The sequence below is a fragment of the Cavia porcellus genome, unplaced genomic scaffold, assembly GCF_034190915.1.
Source record: "Cavia porcellus strain 051 isolate PalLab524CR breed Dunkin Hartley unplaced genomic scaffold, mCavPor4.1 scaffold_6, whole genome shotgun sequence".
Taxonomy (NCBI): domain Eukaryota; kingdom Metazoa; phylum Chordata; class Mammalia; order Rodentia; family Caviidae; genus Cavia; species Cavia porcellus.
In genome coordinates, this window is record NW_026947489.1 from 101,688,767 (window position 1) to 101,707,882 (window position 19,116).

Below are 19,116 nucleotides of genomic sequence, written 5' to 3' on the forward strand. Positions count from 1 at the left end.
AGAATGTTAAATAAGTAGATCCATAAATGACAGCTTTGGGGGAACACACTTGACAACTGTCCTCTTGCTCCAACTTAGGTAAAATTTGGAGTTTATAACTATCATAATCTCTTCAGATTAATGTGGAGGGGATGGGAGGTTGACTATGAAATATAACTGGAGGCTGGATCTTGATGTCCTAGTCAGAATCCTAAACTGTTTGGCCTTGGCCATCTTGGCTGAGCTCTTTTAGAGGGAAGGGAAGGCTTTGCATTTTTATCATAATCCTGCTCCCACTGCATTCGAAGGAAGTATCTTCAAAATACACAGCATCTTATGTTTCGAGGGTCTTAAACATTCTCTGTTGTAAGGGATGGAATCATTTTAATTAGTTCAACAGCCATATTTGTGTACTTTTGGGAATGTCATTTAAATGGCTTGTATGCACTGGTGAAACAGAAAACTAGCATAAGTAGGAAACTGTTAAGTATGAGGCTTATGTTTTATACTTGGCTAGATAAGGTTAAGCCTTAAACCATAGAATATACTCTGTGGAAGAGTATAAACAAATTGTATTTCTCGTATATTAACAGAATATAGGGCTAAGAACTCTGTTTTCTTGATCCTGTTGAGAAAATCTTTTTTAGCTGAAAATATGATAAAATACATGATAATTAATTCTTTTGGACAATAACAATCCAGACATCCAGCATCCTTCCAGCATCCTCTATTAAATGTATGCAAGCACTTTTACCTAACTGGCTGAGAAGACTGGATTTGAGTGCTTCTGCGTGTTCTAGAATGCAAGCTCAAGTTATGTATCTTTCTTAAAATAAGTTAACATCGCTGTGCATTTACCTGAAAGAGTATGGATGTAAAGTCCTGATGGCTGAAAATATTATTCTGACCATCTCCACACATCTTTAATACCGTACAACTGGCTGCCCTGAAGCTACATTAAGCAGCTTCTATTCCAGTATTTTAGTACTAAAAGGTCTCCTCCAAATTACAACACAGGAAAGCAGAATTATCAAGAAATCATTATCAGCTGCCACTAAACATACAAATAAATAAAAACATAAATAGAAATGGTATAGCTTTCCTAAAGTAGGTAGATAGAAAGCTTTTACATATTTTCCAACCACAGACCCCCCTTTAATAGACTTCAAGGCACAAGAAGACCTGATTCTTGGAAAAGAAAGATTGTCTCTGGAAGCTTAGTATCGTTGGTTTAAATGCCACCCATAATGCTGGCTGACTCAGGGGAGGTCCTTGTACATCTTCCTGGCTTGTCAGCTGGCCAGATGCTGCGCGCAGACAGAATCTCAGAAGTGCTTCCTGGGTCAACCCATCCTGAGAGAAATTTGGCCTCCAGTCAGAGCTAACTATTGTAAAGCACCTGTTGTCTAATGACACATTTAAACGCTAGAAGAAACAAGTGGCCAAATGTGTAACAGAGTTCTTCGGTCTCTTTCTTGTCCATAACAAACTAAAACTTCAAAAAAAAAAAACTCCCTCCGGGGGAGAACCATCAAATGTTTTATGACAACACATCACCACTTGAAATCTCCTCTTCTTTGGTCCCCATCTGCACTGTCAAAATACCCCGGGAAGCCCAACGAGTCAGCACACAAACTCCACCCACCAGCTGTCTGGGCATATTGAAAATGTCAGAAAAACAAATCCATGGCTCAAGTTGGGATTGCATAAATGGAGTAGCCCCCGCTCAGCTCTCCCTGGCAGTCAGAAGTGGTTTTGTCCTTGTCTCCTGGGACCTTGGCTGTCCTAGGAGAGGGTGGAGACCCTGCTCTGTTCAAGCCAAAGACCAGGAGCACCAAGAGGCCTCCGTCTCCCGTCTCCCGGGCCCACCAGTGTGGTGTTTTCCCACTGCAGCACCCACCTCAGCAATGTTTTCTCAACAAGTGAAAGAGTTTTCCTTTCTGCCATCACCAACACTTACTTTAAAAAGCCCTTCAAAAAAACCATTCATTTTTCTAAAAGTGCTTATCATTATGCTCCAGGGGCCGTGAGCTGAGCATGGTGAGAACAAAAGCTCTCCTAAGCCAACAGGATTTGGTGAAAACTAGCAATCCTGCTGGCATGAAGTTAAAGCTTTATTTCCTTTTCTTTTTCTTTTTTTAATAAAATTAAGGCTCAAATGTTCTATAAACTCTCATTGCTTATGTATATTATATTAAGGCTTATAAATACACCTGGTAAATTAAATTCACCCTGGATTGAATTAACACCTGCTATATGAGTTATTTGCTTTATGTAATCAGTAATCTTGAGGTCTTTCCTCTTTCTCTGGAAACACAATTTAAATATTAACCTAATCTTTAAACTGCTGCTGCCGCTTTCTGACATTTGGAAACCGGTCATCCATGTGGGGGGAGAAAAAAAAAAAGCAAATATGGATGTATTAATGAAAAGGCAGCTTCTTAAAAGTCTTAAAACATGTAACTCAATGGATTGGGAAGGAAAATGATGAAAGCGGGGCGGGGGGCAAGGCTTTGTGTCACTTTTTAGGGAAAACAATGCTGGTCCTCCGCCAAGAACACCTCCGATCCCAGTGCCTGGATGACGTCGGTTGCCAATTTCAAAACAGTCTTTGTGGTTTTTTTTTTTATTATAGTCTCTGGAAAAATCTTGGGAATCTGTAATACATATGAGAATTTTAATTAAAAATAAAAATGTCTGCCACGCAGGAGGGGATGACTTCCGTTCCAGATTGAGGCAGCGTGGCATGCAGGGCTGGCCTCAGGGAGGGACGGGCACCTCATGTCCTGCTCAGCTGACAGCCCCTGGAGAGGACAAAGCTTTCGAAGTGCTGGTCTTCAGCCTTTTCCTTGATGCGCTGTTCCTCTAAGGAATCCACGAGTTTGTCCCTTTGCTTAATCACTTGCATCATCTCAGTGAATATTTCTTGCTCCTCATTACGGTCATTCTCGTCTTTCTGACTCTCTAAAGGAAAAAGAAAACATGGATCTCAGGTGAGACTGGGCCCAGGAGGGTTCTGGGCATGAGCATTCTCCACTGTTAGGGATTTGTTTTGCCCTTTAATTTCAATGAACAAAACAAGGAACTGCCCTTAAAGGCACAGATGAAAAAGATGAGTGCTTTGTGCAGCGGTCAACTTGGATTTCACTTAGAGAATCTGTGCACAGGGATGGGAAAACCCATTTGTGTGCAAAGGAAATTAACACAGCCACTCCCTATCAAGCCTCCCAACCTTCCCTCCTGCCCCAGAAAGACACCAATGAAACAACTGAAAGGCTGTTTCCATAAAAATATTGAGAAAAGTTTCCTGGTGAAGTGTCTGCACAAGTGGCTGCTATTGCAAAGACAAAAATCCTTTTGTCATTTGTACTGAATTGTAGCCTTTCAGCCTTTCAGACAAATTGTAGCCTTTCAGGCAGAGCCCACAAGGGAGCCAAGTGAGGCTACAACTGTCCCTGCTGTGGTAGGGAGGAGGTTTCCGGGTGGACTCTGCTTCTTATGAGCTTCTCCAAAGGGCCAGGCTTCTTCCTAATTGGCCCAAGGTATCTGAATGTGCAGAGGGACAGGGCTGTCACAGAAGGAAGGGAATGCATGAGAAACAGTGGTCATGACTTTCTGACCCTCAACAGGGTTGCAGAGCCAGCTTTAGGTCTTGCCAACCAGATGACTGTGTTCATAGAGTCACTTTACATTCTTTCCCTCTATCTACACTCTGAGGATGAACAGGAGCCCTGGCCCAGTTAGAGAGGGTCCCACCGCCTCTTGGGGGCATGGCTGCTGAGTCTGCATCTGGAAGCGGGTAGATGTGATGAAGGCAAGAGGATGTGCCTGTCCCTTAGCACCTTCTGCTTTGTGGGAGGGAGAAGAGAGAGGCAGGGAGCTCTGTGCTTTGGTCTCTCCATGCTGGGGCCTGGTTGCCCCAAAGAAGCAGACAATGTCTCACATCATTTGATGGAACTGAGGGTGCAAAGACCCCTGTCCTGCCCCTTTCTGCACACTGGGATGAGGCCTGCTGGACACAGCATAGTAGTTGATGGTGAGGCAGATAAGGGTCTGAGGGCAGCTCTCCGGTCTCCACCTGCTGTGTGTTGCATGGGGGGACCTGAGAAGAACTTCTGACCACTTGGTCAAAAGTTACCAGAGGCAGCTGCCCAGTGGGCCAGCAGTGAGCTCCCCTGTACAGGAGGGCAGGGACTCCACGTAGAGGTGTGACAGTAGGTGGTGTGGCTTTGCTGAGTGCATGAGGTGAGGCGCAGTGAGATGCCACCAAGAGAAAGGTCAGGCTATGGTGACATCAGCCGCACAGCAAGCGCCAGCAGGAGGGTGGCAGCCCAGCAACAGGACACGAGTATGTGGGGACTCAGGAAGTCATCACCCCTAGCAGCACCTCAGCCACCAGAACACAGACTGCCTCTCCACTTGCCTGGCAGTCGCCCTAGGGGAGAAATGCAGAAGGAAGCAGTGCCCGTCCTCAACACTGATTGTTTTCATCCCAGAGAGACTGAGCATTTCCTATAGGGACTGTTTAAATCATTGCATCAGAACAAGTTTACCCAAGAGGGATGAAGAGTTCCTATTTTTTCCTTGCTAACTAGTAGGGGAAAACTTTTGTGGAAGGGAAGCCCAGCTGGAGACAAAATAAAGAAACTCCTTTTCCGGGGAGGTGGAGGATAATAAATGGACACAGGAGAAGAGGGGAGCAACGTGACTCACTTCACAGAACTTTAAAAAAAAAGAGGACATCAAAATGTGTTTATTATTCAGAAACAAAAATTAAAATTTGCTATCACACATATCAATTGGATTAGATAAAATGATTTGTTAATTTAGGTTGTATTCCAGTATTGGTATTCCTGATTTAATAAGCACCATTGAAAAATTTAAAAATGCCTTCTGTTTAGACTGCTCACAGATGGTGACACCTGAGTTCCTTCTGACAAATGAAAGATGTACAGCAGTTTTTTTTTGCAGTGAAATTGAACCTGGGGCCTTGCACTGTGGCGCTAGGCTATACCTCAGCCCCGTATACTGCTTTTGCCTCTCTTTCACAGTGCAGAACTGCACAGGAGTTGTTATAAGCAGAACACTGTTGCTATAAAGAATCAGCCTTCAGATCCATGAGGAAAAAACTCCAGAAAACTCTTATTTGTAGTCTCCTCCTAAATGTGAGCTTTGCCACTTACCTTGAACATATTATTTAGATTCTCTCAGACTTGGTTTCCTAACCTGAAAAGTGAGATAAAATAAAACACCATCGTGATGTCTATTACTTGCTTTCCCTGTACCAGGCAACTTATGAAGATGCAATGTTGGTTCTATGAGCTGCAAGGGCATCATTTAATTTATTCTTTTAGATGTAGGTTTAAATGTAGGGAAGTCACCATAGATTTGGCCCACAAGCATGTAGGCACCAAACATAGTGAATGTGTCTTTCTGGCTGGAACCAATGGATGGGTAATTCAATATATCTTTCTTTCTTTAGGGTAGAATGTGTTTCTCAGGTGTAGTGCCCTGGCCCAGCCCAGCTGTAATGCCTGGCAGAACCAGCCCACCCTCTCCTGTTCCCAAACACCTGCTATGGCCCTCTCTTGGCAATGAGGACTGGTCTGGGTATTGGTCTCCCCAGTGAGATCACAGACTCCCAGAGGGCTGGGGCTGCTCTTTACCACATGCAGGCTCACACTTGGTTCTCAATAAATGCTGGCTAAATGAATGGATGGATAAGCAAATAAGCGAATAAATGGCTTTGTTTCTCCTGGCCCACGGGATGGAGGAAAACATGACGCTCACTGCCCAAGTGACTGAAGCTCCCCGGGACTTCTGTGTCCATGGAGGTGAACCAAAGGCCAGCTGGCTTGGTACATCCTCTGACTCTCGGGCTGGTGGGTCAGGCAGAGCAGGAGGGAGCACTCCATTCTGGGATCAGTGTCCTTCTGGAGGGGGGGAATGACTTTAGCAAGATCCCAAATATATCACCATACTCACCCTCCTTAAGCATTTTCTCTCTTAATTTTTGCTCCAGTCTGCTTTGATGATCTTCTAATTCTAGTTCCTGAGCCCTGCGGACGAGAAAATGTTCCAACCGTAAATATGAGAATTTGTGTGGAAACACTGAAAGAAGCTGCCCATCAATAATAGCTATAGCATTTTGGGGGGATTAAAACAGGGACCCTGGAATATCTGTAAGTGGAAAGTCTTGCTGCTGCTGGGGCCATTGAAGAGGCCCAGAGAGATTGCTGAAGATAGGCTGGGCTCACGAACAATGGAGAGCAGCAGAAAGCTGGATGTGACAGCAGCATGCTCTGGGACAGGTAACTGGGAGAGAGAGAGTGAAGAAGTGACTGGAATGGTCCAAGGAAGAACATACGAAAGCTCTTTTCTCTTTTAGGTCCAATATGACTTCAAGAATCGCCTCTAACAACTCTGTTTGTGGTCAACAAGAAGACCAAAAGGAGGTAACAAAGCAAGACATTTGGTCCAAATGCAGTGGTAAGCTTAGGCACTGCACCAATTTGCTGTAGGAAACTCAGGGAGGCTCTGGAGGAGCCAAGCTTGAGTGCTGGGAACTCCATTTTCACTGCAAGGAACAACAGCATCAAGATGTACAGCTTGTCCTCAGTGAAGGCCAGCAGGAACCTAACTTTTCAGTGTGTGGGATTGCACACTTCCATCCCAGTGTGTGGGTCGGCTCCCATGTGCCAGCCTGGGCTGTGCTGGAGCGGCTCCCGAATGCCACCCTGGAGCTCTCAGCAGAAATGAGGACCTGCACAGATGTGGCGGTGTGAAGAGGTGATAGTTGAAGTCATGTGAAGGCACTAAAAGACAGAGCGAGAAACAATTTGAAGACAGAGCTTTATATTTCAAATGAAAGGGAAGGAGCCAGGAATGAAGCAACCAGAAGGCAGAAAGGACAGAACAATAAATGCAGCATTCCAGAAACCAGGAAAGCAGTGTTGGAGAGACAAGAGTGACGTCATCAATGACTCGTGAATCATTGTGTAAGTGCTTGATAAATGGTAGACTACTCCAGGCAGATCCTGGGTTATTAAGATGCATAAATAAATGCCTAATGCAAGAAATTGATCCTAACTTGTTGGGAGAAATATACTGTTTCTTCTCCTTTCCTCTCCCTTCTCCCCTCCAGTGCAGAGGCTGAGAGCTGAGAACAGGCTCTGGGTTTGTCCTGCGAAGGCCCCTACCCTGCATTTGCTATACCCTGTTGATGTTATTGTTACTGCTTCTAATACTGCTTGGACTAAGATTTCCGTCTTGTTCAATATCCACCCTTTTGTTACTGACACTCAACTGCTTATGGACCTGGGGGGAGCCTGTGGAGGTGGACTCTCTGGGAAGAGTGTAGTGAGCTGAATCCCTCTGGATTCCAGTTCACCGTTATGTTGAGGCCATGCTCTCCCCAGCCAGTTCACAGAGCTGGGCACTTCTTGTCCAACGCACAACTTCTGCAGTAGATTCTCTGCTCTGATGTTTCTAATGGCATCTGAGCTTTGCTCAGAGCTGCATTGCATCTAGGTTCCTCCTACCAAGTCTCCTTCCCTCCTCCTCTCCTTTGATACGAATCAGAACTTCAGTGGTATCTGAAGGCATCCCCCATATTCTCGCTCTCCTTTCTCTGTGTTGTTTCCAAGTGTGTCCCCCAGGGAACCACTTATACATTTCCCTCTGTCCTGGCATCTTCTTTCCAAAAGGATTTAAACTGACCGGTCCAGGACATCTCTCCCTGGTCTTTCTCTCAACTGACACTGGTCCTTCATCGCAGCTCCTCTTGTGTAGCACCCATGTCTGTGCCTTCCTATTTGATGTTATTTGGAGAAGAAAAATCCTCCTATCATGCACTATTTGGGGAGGCCTTTGGCCAGCAGCGGCAGCCAATCTCCCCACTTTCTCAAGTAGACCCTGTGAAGCGAGGCTCCCACAAACCTCTGTGGAGCTCCCACCATGTGTTCTTTATTACCACTGCAGAGTCTCCACCAAAACCACAGAACTCTTGAAGACAGGGACTGCGGCCTGTTTGTATTTCCACAGAACCCAGCACAGTTTCTGGCATATGTGCTCGATAAATTTCTGTTGAACTTCATAAGTCAGACCTGGCCCTGATGCAGACAGAATGGTTGTATAAAAAGGGCTTTGTAATCAGGAAGGTGTGAAGAAATTACTTCACATCCTATGACAAGGGAGCTCAATGATTGTCACTTGTGGTCTTTTCCCTCCCACCCACCTGTCTTGCTCTCAGGTAAATTTAGGAAAAACAGATTAGGCATTCTCAGCTCACATCTCCCTGTTTCTCCCACGCTCAGCCTGTCCTCAGCAAATGCATATTCTCAATTGCTCTGAGCTCTGTACAGGTCTTTGGGGGACATTTCTCAGTCTTGACGTTTTAGACTGGATAATTCTTTCTCAGTGGCAAGAGGAGGAGCGTTCTGTGTATTGTAGTATCTTTGGCATCCTTGGTCTCTACTCACTATATCCCAGTAGCAGACCCTGAGTGTGACATCCCAAGATGTCTCCAGACCTTGCCAAATATCCCCTAGGGCAGTGGTGGCGAGCTTATAGCACTGGCACTGCTGCAGGCTATTTGTGTCGTTGACAACCTGAAAGGTTTGCCATCACTGTTAGACAGACTGCGTTCTGGGATAAAACCCATTAGTCTAGGATAAAAACCCTCCTCCTAAAGAGTAAGCCCACTACCTTTCAGGTAGATTATAGGTCTAATTCTGGCATTTACAGCAATAGGCTGAATGGTGATTCTCATCCTTCCTATTTAAAAACTGGGAATGTGACATTATTTGAAAAAAGGTCTTTGAAGATAGAATGTCTCTGTGATAAGTAGTCTAGATTATTCCAGTGATTCTCAAACTTAACAATTGTCCTGAGAAGAAGCGAATGCAGAAATAGACACAGAGAAGGCTATGTGGAGACAGAGGTAGAGAATGGAGTTATGCAGCTACCAGCTAAGGAATGCATGCAGCCACAAGAATGGAAGAGGCAAGGAAGGACTTCTCTCTAGAGCTTTGTGAGGGAACACGCTCTCTCAGCACCTTAATTTGGACTTCTGGCTTCTAGAACCGTGAGAATACAAGTTTCTGTTTTAAGTCACCCACTTTGTGGTAATTTGTTATTGCAGCCCTAAGAAATGAATAAAGCCAGCAAGCCCATCTGGGCTGTCATACATAGCCAAGTTAATCACTGTTAATACTGGGGGTGATACTTTGGACACCCTACCTACCGATTCAATTGTCTTATTTCTCAGTGCTTTAGTTCCCAGGCAGGGAAGAATACTAATACTTATCAGATACCCTTAAAAGTACCCTGGGTCACCTGTCAAGGTTATGGTGAAGACAAAATGAAACAGCGTGAATGAAAGTTCCCAGCACAACTTCTGGGTTTTACACTTTTATGGTTTACACTAAATGTTATTTCTTTCCCTTCAGGATGGTGACAGCTAAAGTGAACTTCAGTTTTGTCAGAAGAATGTGAGGAGGTCTATCTGTGCTTTTTGACCTCTCAGCTGGCCTTTATGCAGAAAGGACAGCCAGATAGACCTCAGTCTTTAGATCTGAGAAAGATGTAAGAAGTGGCCAGGCTGTGAGGCCAGACACAAGCTTCCCCACTGCAGGGGTGTGACTGCTCTTCTCCACGGGCTGGGGGCTGAGGACACCTGAACGCTCTCCAGCTCCTGACCCACTACCTTACATCTATTTCAGCCCCAGGACTCCACGGAGAGAACAGACAACTGAAGATTCTTCACGCTAATGCCAGCATGATATGCAAGACATAAAATACCAATTTGCCTCAATCACTGTTCTGTATGCACAAAAAGAAAAAATCCTGGGACTTCAAACCAGGAGGACAACACCACTTCCCCCGTCCTTTGCTTTTAAGCCTCACTGTTATCTGTGTTGCCTTACTTACATGATCAGTAGCTCTGACTCATATCGCATTAATTTATTCTTCTCCAGGACCAGCGTGAACCATTCCTGCAAAAGCTGTGCTTCGTCCTGTGTCCCTGAATCTGCTTAAGAAATCAGTGACAAATGGGTTAGATTGGCGTTTCTCTCCCCATAATCAAACTGCTTTGGAGCCACTTTAGCCGGCCATGTATGCAGTGAGAAGGCTCGGCAGGCAGCCGCTTCCTGGTCCCCTGTTGACACCTCAAGGTCGTAAGTATGACAAATAAAACCCCCTGTGTGTGCTCGGAATGGGGGCAGCAGTCCTCCTGGGCAGTTCAGGAGTGACTAATGCAGTCCAAGGTCATAGTCTGTGATAACATCCTAGCACAAAGAACCTTCTCCTGCCCACCTGTCTGTCTTCTGTGAAACTTGTGTATAGGTATAGGTCACATCCTCCCCAAGAAGTCTTAACTGATCGCTACTGTCCCCTTCTTTCTCTTTTTTTTCCTCTCTGAGTCAAATACCTATTCACATTGCAAGGAAGTTCAGACCACCACATTTGATTATGGGAGTGATGAGTGACATTTTGATTTTTTTTTTTTGCACGAATAAAAGTGAGATGATGGAAAAATGCTATTAGCTTTGAGTTTCATAAGAATCATCATGTTGGTACTACTTCTCAGATACTTAATGTTAAACACTAAATGTTTAGATGTTAAAATGTTAAAACCTGGGTTTATTTAAGAAGTTGCAACATACTGGTTGGTAGCTTTCTAACATCATACCCTAAAATGAGAATACATGCTGCAGGGCAAAGATCTCTGCCATTCTAGAGGGATTTACACAAGACAATCCTATAGGCAGAGGGTGAAATACTACGGTTAGATTTGTGTGAGCTCAGGCAAGTTGTTGAACATCTTGCAGCCTCTGCATCTGTGTCTTCGTTGGCTGAAGATGTGTATAATATAATAGTAATGAGATATGATTTACTACGCAGCAATTTCGGGCCCCTTGATTGGCTGCATGTGCCTTAAAGGCAGCATTTCATTGAGCTTTCACAATAAGCTCACCAGTAGATTCACTACTTGAATAGCTGGGGGAATGAGGCTTTAAAAGTTCATAGTTAGGTGGCAGAGCTAGGGCTTGAGCTCAGCTACATCTTATCCTAAATCATACTCTTTTTTTTTTTTTTTCTTCTTCTTTTTTTTTGTCTTTTTCCTTTTTATCGGTACCAGGGATCGAACTCACGACCGCCTGCTTGCAAGGCAGGTGCTTATGCCACTGAGCTAAATCCCCAGCCCCCCTAAATCATACTCTTCAGTGCTAGAATTATCCTGGTCTCCTTCTCTCTCAGTAGTCATGTAAAGTAAATAAAGCCTCTAGAACACTGTCTTGCCCAAAACAAGTAATCAATAACAATTACTTTCTTTTCTCCCTGTCTCTTTGACAACTTATACTGAAAAAGAAGCTGGGGACTAGTTATATCCAGGGCCCCAAATTATATATTTTATATACAAAATGGTCTATTGGTCTTAACTTCTGGTCTATCCTTTCATTTATTCACTTACTCATTCATTTGGTAAGATATAAGATTATTAAATACCTTCTATGTGTTGGGGACTACCTTAGGGACTGGTGATACAGTGTGACATTACATATGACAAGAAATTTGGAGACAGTAAGTCAGAGAACCCACAAAACTATTGTGAGTTAATCTTTTGGACTGAGTGGGCTCCAAGTGCGAGAACAAGATAGAACCCTGGAAAAGGGTCACAGGGATGCAATACAAAAAAACCACCCTAGAAATACAGAGGAGGCAGGGTCTTCTTGGTTGAAGCACAGGCTGGGGTTTGGACTTGGGTGTTCGAGAATACACAATTTCTGAGAGGAAATAATGACAGAATAATGTGTTTTCAAGAAGAGGGAGCAACATGAGAAAAGACAAGAACAAACAGGATGGTGGAGACACAAACTGGGGAGGGTCAGAAGGCATGGAGGTGAACCAGCAAGCCTGTGATTTAATGATTATCTCAGCACAACAGCCCTAAGAGCTATGCTAGGGCATTTGAACTTCATGTAGAAAACAGAGAGACACTGAAGGAGAAGGAGACATATTTTTCAGAAATATGTGGAATTTTATACGGGAAGGTTTAAAGGGGAGAGAGAAGGGAGGAAAATATATTATTTTTTCCTTAGGTTTCATGAATGAATGAACAAACTTATAAGCATGTTGAGTGCTGAGATCTTACAGTGCTGGGAGACACAGCCAAATAAACATTGGTTCCTGCTCTTTGGGAAACCGGAAACTTACAGTCCACTGGGGAAAACCAGTACTACATAGGTAAACAGAACTCAACCTGCCCCTGCTGTGGGAGCACAGGAGGGTGGTAATCAGTCTTACATGTAAGTGAGGAGCCGCAGATAGCCTCAGTCTAAATGGGTGGCTCCATCAGAAAGTATAAGATATTCAGGGCAGCAGTTGAAAGAATCAAGTGTCTAAGCAGAGATCAGATACAACGTAGAAGTAAAGAGCACATACTCTGAGTTCACACTCAGAATCAGATGTCCACCTATCACTAGATGGACTTGCATAATTAGCTGTGGCCTCCCCAGCCTCAGTTTCCTCATCTGTAGTAAAACTGAGGTGGGATTACACACTCAAAACCCTCAGCTCAGTCCCGGTATAGTATAAGCTCATTAAATTCAACCATACAATGTATGTGACAGAAAGATGCTCAGGGCTCAGGGGTCCAGCCAAGGGGTCAGGGCAGGAATTCCTTCTACCTCCTCCCTGACAGGTGCACGCTCCGTGTACACTGTAATTCTCCACGCAATGAAGGGCTCCCTGCAGTCCAGGGAGTCCTCTTCACGGCTGTGTAATGAGGACTGGAAATTTATGTTACTGATCATCAGGGGGTTGGCTGCTAGCTACTGATTCTAGTTTTTATTTCTGAATAGAATGGAAAACATATCACAATCTATCTCACATGATAGATCTCAAATGCTTGAAGACAGGTCTTACAATTCACTGGGGCTGTTTTTTGGGTTTTCCCATAGTTGGTACCTCTGAATTATTCATCATTTTGTCAGAAGAGGACAACCTGCCTCTCCTTTCCTTCTAATTTCCCATGATATATCTTAAAAGAGAGTCCACATTCAAATAAAATGTGCCTGAGTAGAGAGACGCCCTCATCCCTTCATTCCATGACCCAGTACTGAAGATGTCTTTTTAACAGATGCCATTCCTGGGCTCTTATTAACCTGTAATTGAACTCTGTTCTTTCCACAGTGGTGCTGGGGAAGTGGTAGTTCATGTTTTATTTGTGCAACTGATCTTTTTATTAATCTAATTCAAGACTTTTATATGCATCTTGTTAAGCAACATCTTTTGCCCCATTATAGGAAAATTGAATATTTTATCTACTGACACATTTCTTTAAACTGGAATTTCTGCCAAACTGAAAATGGGTATCCTGAACCTTTGTGTGATGTATCTAACTAGTCCCACCCAGCGTACTTGACTGTATCTTGTCCAGGAGACTATAACAGGAACTTTGGACAACAGAATAATTTCCTGAAATCAAGCTCCAAAATATCTGCTAAGTTTGTTGACACCACAAACTGAAACTTTACCTAGAAAAAGAAATGCCATTTATTTTTTTTCACAATGTTTTAGTAAATATCAATGGTCTACAGGAAACTCTTTCTTTCTAAGAGCTCACCATTTCTTTAATAATCTCTTTTCAAATTTTGACAAAGATCAGAATCTTTGCCACATGAAAAGTGGAAAATATACCAATATCTAGACTTTTGGTTTTAGAATTCTCCATTAGCTTTCTTTTCTTTTCATTCTATTTTTTTTTTTTTTTTTTTTTTTTTTTTTTTTTTTTTTTTTTTTTTGAGCCAGGGTCTCACTATACAATTCAGGCTGGCCTTGAGCTCACTTTGTAGCAGAGGCTGGTCTCGAACTCGCAATGATCTTCCTGCCTCAGCCTCCCGAGTCCCCATTAGTTTTCAAAAGCTGAAGTTGTATCTGTATGTAATCTCAATAGCAGCTTAATTCAGCTTATGTAATAAGTTGTGATTGAACAATGCGACTTTCAGATACTCTTTCATGTACCATCTTTCACTTGGTCTTAGAAACCCAAATTTATGGCCCTCCCACTTTATCATTTATCCGGATTCAATTTCTTTTCTTAGGTATTTGTTTGGTATTTCTGGATTAAGGACCATTTTGCTTGATAGAGCAAACAGAAAAGCTGAGAGTTGGAAATTCTGCTTTTCCTCACCATCTAACATTATACCATCTGCCACAAGCCCTGTGCCTATCCTCTCCTTGTTCTCAATCCAAAAGAAACAGCTTTAAGGAACTATTTTGCTGTCCTTAGAGTATTTTTGTGTTGCTGTTTTTCAAATTCAGCCTCTTTGCTGCACTATACATAGCAGTCGTGCTCAGGTTTCATCCTGGATTACATATCCACTTTCCAATCTTACGTGTCCTTCCCAAATCTCATCCCTTAGTGTCCAGTGCTGCTACACTGACCTCCATGGAGACCATTCGGAACAAACCCAAATTGAACTGAGCTGCTTAACTGGCTTTTGTTAGTGGAATGATCTGCAATTGTGTTCACTGAAGTTCATGGTTTAGAGCCTTCCTTTCTTCAATATCAAAATCATTTTAGGGATCTTTAGATATGGAATTGTGTGAGTTTCTGGGGAATCTACCTCCCCAAAGCACTGGGCATAAGAGGACCTTGTTCTTAACTCCAACAACGCACTGAGAGTTTCCTCCATTTCCCTCTGACTCACTGTCACCAGTTAGATTCTGTCCTTGTAGGTTCTGATGAAGTCTGAATAGCATCCCCCCTCACCGTCTCTGCAGTAAAATGATGTGAAGAAGCCATGGGCTCTGAGATCGCTCAGGCCTGGCCCTGCCACTTGCAAACGTGTGAGTTAGGCAAATACAGTAATCTCTTGTCTCCCTACCTTGATTTCCCCAGGGGAAAGTGGAGATGTTGACAGTTCTACTTCACACGCTGCTTAGGGAAATTAACTGAGGCAGCACACGGAATCTGGTTAGCACAGTGCTCTGTGTGGTTCTTCAGTCAGCTGTCTAACTGTTATTACTTCCTTGTTTTTTCTTCCAGTTCCATAATGATTAGTTTTCTGTTTGCCCTTTGGACCCAGCTAGAGGGTAGCCCTTGACATCATTATACATAGATGCACTTTATAAAAATTCAAAATTAATAAAAAGTCTTATCTGGTCAGTTGTTTTTGGTGGATCATCAATACTTCTTGGAAAGATTAGAGTCCCTGCACCTACATATACTCTTTAGCACCCATACCTCCAACCAGCCCCCTGGCTCCCCTTATAGTGCTGACAGCCCTTTTGGGTCAGGACTATGACTGCTTCAATGAGGAACCAGCTCATGGCTAGAATGGTGTAGCCAGAAGGCCATTGGCCTCTGGCTGGCATCAGAATAGCCCAGATATTCAGTCCTTCCTTTCATCCTGCATGGCTCCACCGGCAACTGGTTCTGTACTCGCTTCTGTGCCCTCATATCAAGCCAAACAACTTTTCATTAGCAGTCATTTCTATTGACCCACATTTGTCCCAGAGTGCTCCACAGAATGCAAAGTAATTTAAATCCTTCCTGAAATTCTTCAACAACTCTCTATAATCTGGTTCAATAAGCCTGGTACCTCTTAGTGCCTGCTTACCCTAAGGTGACTGGCATGTAATGGTCAGTAACCTTTTTCTGGATGAATAGTAACAGAACAATGGACAATCTGCTCTTTAAAGTCATAGTTTTTTAAAAAAAAGCATTTTCTTTTATAGGTATTGCTGAATATTTCTGCTTGTGTATTGGTATGCGGTTTTTCCAAGTTGAGGCTTGTTTTGCTGTCTGATTCATAATTAATTCTTTGGATGTGATTTTCTACCTCCTTAGAATCTCTGAGAAGTCCTAATTTGGGGTTTGTTGCAATTTTGTTCATGCACTGGACATTATCACTGATGATCTGAGGCTTTAGGGGGGCACTAGAGGAATTGTGGCTGGAACTCTCAGCAGCACCCTGTAGAATGTCTTCCCCAGACTGGCTAGAGTTCAGGGACTGGCTTTTGTTCTCAGCTCTAGTGCTCATCCATCAACTTGTTTCATTTAAAAATGTATGTGCCAGTCTTCAGTACCCAGAGCTCTGGCAACATCGGCCTCATGTGGCTCCTCATCTAGGAGGATGATAATCCAGGAACTAGGCAGTAAGTCTGGACTGATTCATTCTTGACAATCCCAGGAAACAGCATCAAATCATGAGTCCTTTCTGTGGGCCAGAGGATGCTACTGAAAAACCTCTCAGGTTACTTTTTTAAGCTAGGTACCTTCTCATCTTTCGAAAATTAGTTTTTCTTGCTTGTAAGCTTTCTTGAAATGGCATCATACCATATGTAGTCTTCTACATCTTGTTTTCCTTAAATTCAATATGCATTGAGAAAACACATTCATGATGCTCCTTTTTACTGCTGTATGAGTACCATTCAGTTGTCTGACCATGCCACAAATAATCTATTTTCCCATTACTAGAGATCTGAAATGGGGTTTTGCTATTATGAATGATGCTGTTACGAAGATTCTTGTATTTGTCTTCTGATCCATGCGGGCAAGTTTCTCTGGAAGGTATGCTTAGGCATGAAGTTCTTGGATTGTATATCATGCAAACGTTCATTCAGCTTTATAGCAAAAAGCCAAACACGTGACAATCTACACTCCCACTGACACCAAATAAAACTTTCTTCTTCATCCTTGTTAAATATTAGTATCTTCATATTTTTAACAGTTTAAAAGTTTATTGTAGTCTGAATTTATGTTTTCCTAGTTACTAATGAGATCTGTGTTTTTATGCATTCATTGGTCATTTGTTATTCTTTACAAAATGTATTTATTATTTACCTATTTTCACATTGGGTTATTTACTTACTTCTTATTGATTTATAAGAGTTTGAGAATACTCTATAATACTACTTTCTTGGTTCTGTTTTTTGCAAATACATTTTCTGAGTAAGTTGCTTTTCATTTCACTGATGTGTATTGACTACCAAGTTGAGGTCACAGAAGATTCTTCACTTTTGAAATTTTATTTTTCACATTGAAACTTTAATCTGTATGGAGTTAATATGCTTACAAGGCCAAAGAGTACACTTTTCCTGTTTGAAAAATCAGTAGTCTCTGAATCATTATTTCCTGTGGTCTACAGTGCTACTTCTGGTTTGTAGCTAGTTTTTATACATGTGAGATTATGTTTGCTCTCTTTGGTGACTTTCAGTAAAGCATTACAATTGGTTTTATAAAAGTGGTGTGCATTTTTTGATAGATCTACTTATTTTTATTTTCGATGTTACTATAAGTGATCTCATCTTTGTCATTACATTCTGTTGGTGACAAAGATGATGTTGAGGCATTAGAAATACAACTTATTTTTCTATTTTGATCTTATTAGTCAGTGTGTTATTGGTCCTTACTATTTTTAATAGTTTATTTGTGCATTCACTTAGATTTTCCAATATAGACTATCTATCATCTGGAAAAAATAAGAATGTGTTCTTCCTTTGCAAATATTGTGTTCTGCCCTGTCTTGTCTCACCAGACTGGCTGGTCCATCCTGCACCATGCTGAACAGACGATGGAACAAGAGGCAGGCAACCTGATGACTGATTTTTAAATGAATGCTTCTACTCAACAGTGATGTTTTGCAGGATTTCAGAAGCTAACCTTCCAATTAAGAAAGTCCTATTGCTTCTTTTGCTAAAATCTTTTTTGTATCTGCAAATAGGTTTGAATTTTGTCAAATGATTATCTTTCTTCTATAGGTAAGATAGTCAGGTTTTCCTTTTTAATTTTTCAATATGGTGACGGCTGTATCACACATGTATCAATGAATTTTAAAATTACTGGGATTAGTTTTCATTGAATTCTTTAAAAATTTTTGCTGTATTTTAGGTTTTATCTGCCCTTTTTAGTTCTTCTTTGTTTATTCTGTCTTTGTATGTGTATGTGGTGGGGGGATACTGGGGACTGAAATCAGGGCCAGTGCATATTAGGTAAGTGCGCTATCACCAAACAAATATCGTAGAATTTTGGACATAGGGCCTTCTACTGCTGAGCTACATCCCCAGCCCTATTTTTAATTTTTTTTTTTTTTTTTTGTATTTTTACCGGTACCAGGGATCAAACTCACGACCACATGCTTGCAAGGCAGGTGCTTATGCCGCTGAGCTAAATCCCCAGCCTCTATTTTTTAAATTTTGAAACGGAGTCTTGCTAAGTTGCCTTGGCTTCTGTTCCTCAAAATTGTGCTCCTCTTGCCTTAGCCCCAGAATAAATGGGTTTATAGGTGTGTTCTGTGCTGGGACCTTCTTTTCTTTCACCTCAGGAGGCCTTTCCTTTTTCCCTTTCCTGTATAAGGAGCCTGAGAGATGCAATGTACTCAGAGCTCTGCCTTCTCAACACCTGGTCTGCACAGAGGGCTCTGACTTTTTAACAGAGGGGCCAGTGAAGTTGGAAACAGAGAACACCCAATAGGTGGATGGCTGCAATTTGTTGAGCAAGGCAGTCTTCCACAGACCGGGAGCTAACTGAGCCAAACCACATGGCCTCCATCCTTGGACTATTTCTATCCTTGAGGACACCACAGTGGGGCCCAACACAACCACTTGCTTCGTAGGAAGAGGAGATGAATCCATTTACCACTTGCTGTCAAAACCGCTGAATTCTTTGCCTGCACCCCTTTAGGTACAGCACGACCCTTGGTGTGCACAGGTGCCTTCTGGGACCATCGTATCACATCCTAGGACTTGAGGACAGGCCAGCTGTGCCACCTTGCTGTGCTTCTGCTATTCGCTAGGGAGTAGCAAACTCCCTTCCCCAAAGGCACTGAATCCCATTGTTTATGTCTAGCACTCTCTGCTTGCTTCATGAACTCTGGATTCCTGTTACTCCTGGACACTCTGTATAATATTAGAGTTCTTTCCTGACAATGTCCCATCTTATTAGATCATATTATGTAATAAAATATAAACAGTGGTTCCATTTTTAAGGCCACCTGAATTTAATCAGGCTTCTTGAGAACCACCAGGGACCTCAACTCTTTTGCTGCTCTGTGGACCCCTGAAAGCACAGTGACCAGCACAGATAAGGGCTGTCAAGAGTGCATAACCTCAAGGAGCTGGGGATTT

General features: G+C 42.7%; 1 protein-coding gene across 3 annotated transcripts in view; it reads right to left on the reverse strand.

Moving 5' to 3' along the window:
* Positions 1-2,589: 2,589 nt before the first annotated feature.
* Positions 2,590-19,116, reverse strand: part of Mical2 (microtubule associated monooxygenase, calponin and LIM domain containing 2) — a 204,407-nt gene continuing 187,880 nt past the window's right edge. For 2 of the 3 annotated variants that reach the window (XM_063251901.1, XM_013148078.3), the window contains 3 exons: positions 9,910-10,009; positions 5,965-6,038; positions 2,590-2,943 (listed from right to left, as the gene is read on the reverse strand). In XM_063251901.1, the coding sequence (XP_063107971.1) occupies positions 2,759-2,943; positions 5,965-6,038; positions 9,910-10,009 (359 nt within the window). In that variant the 3' untranslated portion in view covers positions 2,590-2,758. Of the gene's footprint in view, positions 2,944-5,964; positions 6,039-9,909; positions 10,013-19,116 lie in introns of all 3 variants that reach the window. The other variant, XM_013148079.3, reaches the window with a different exon arrangement.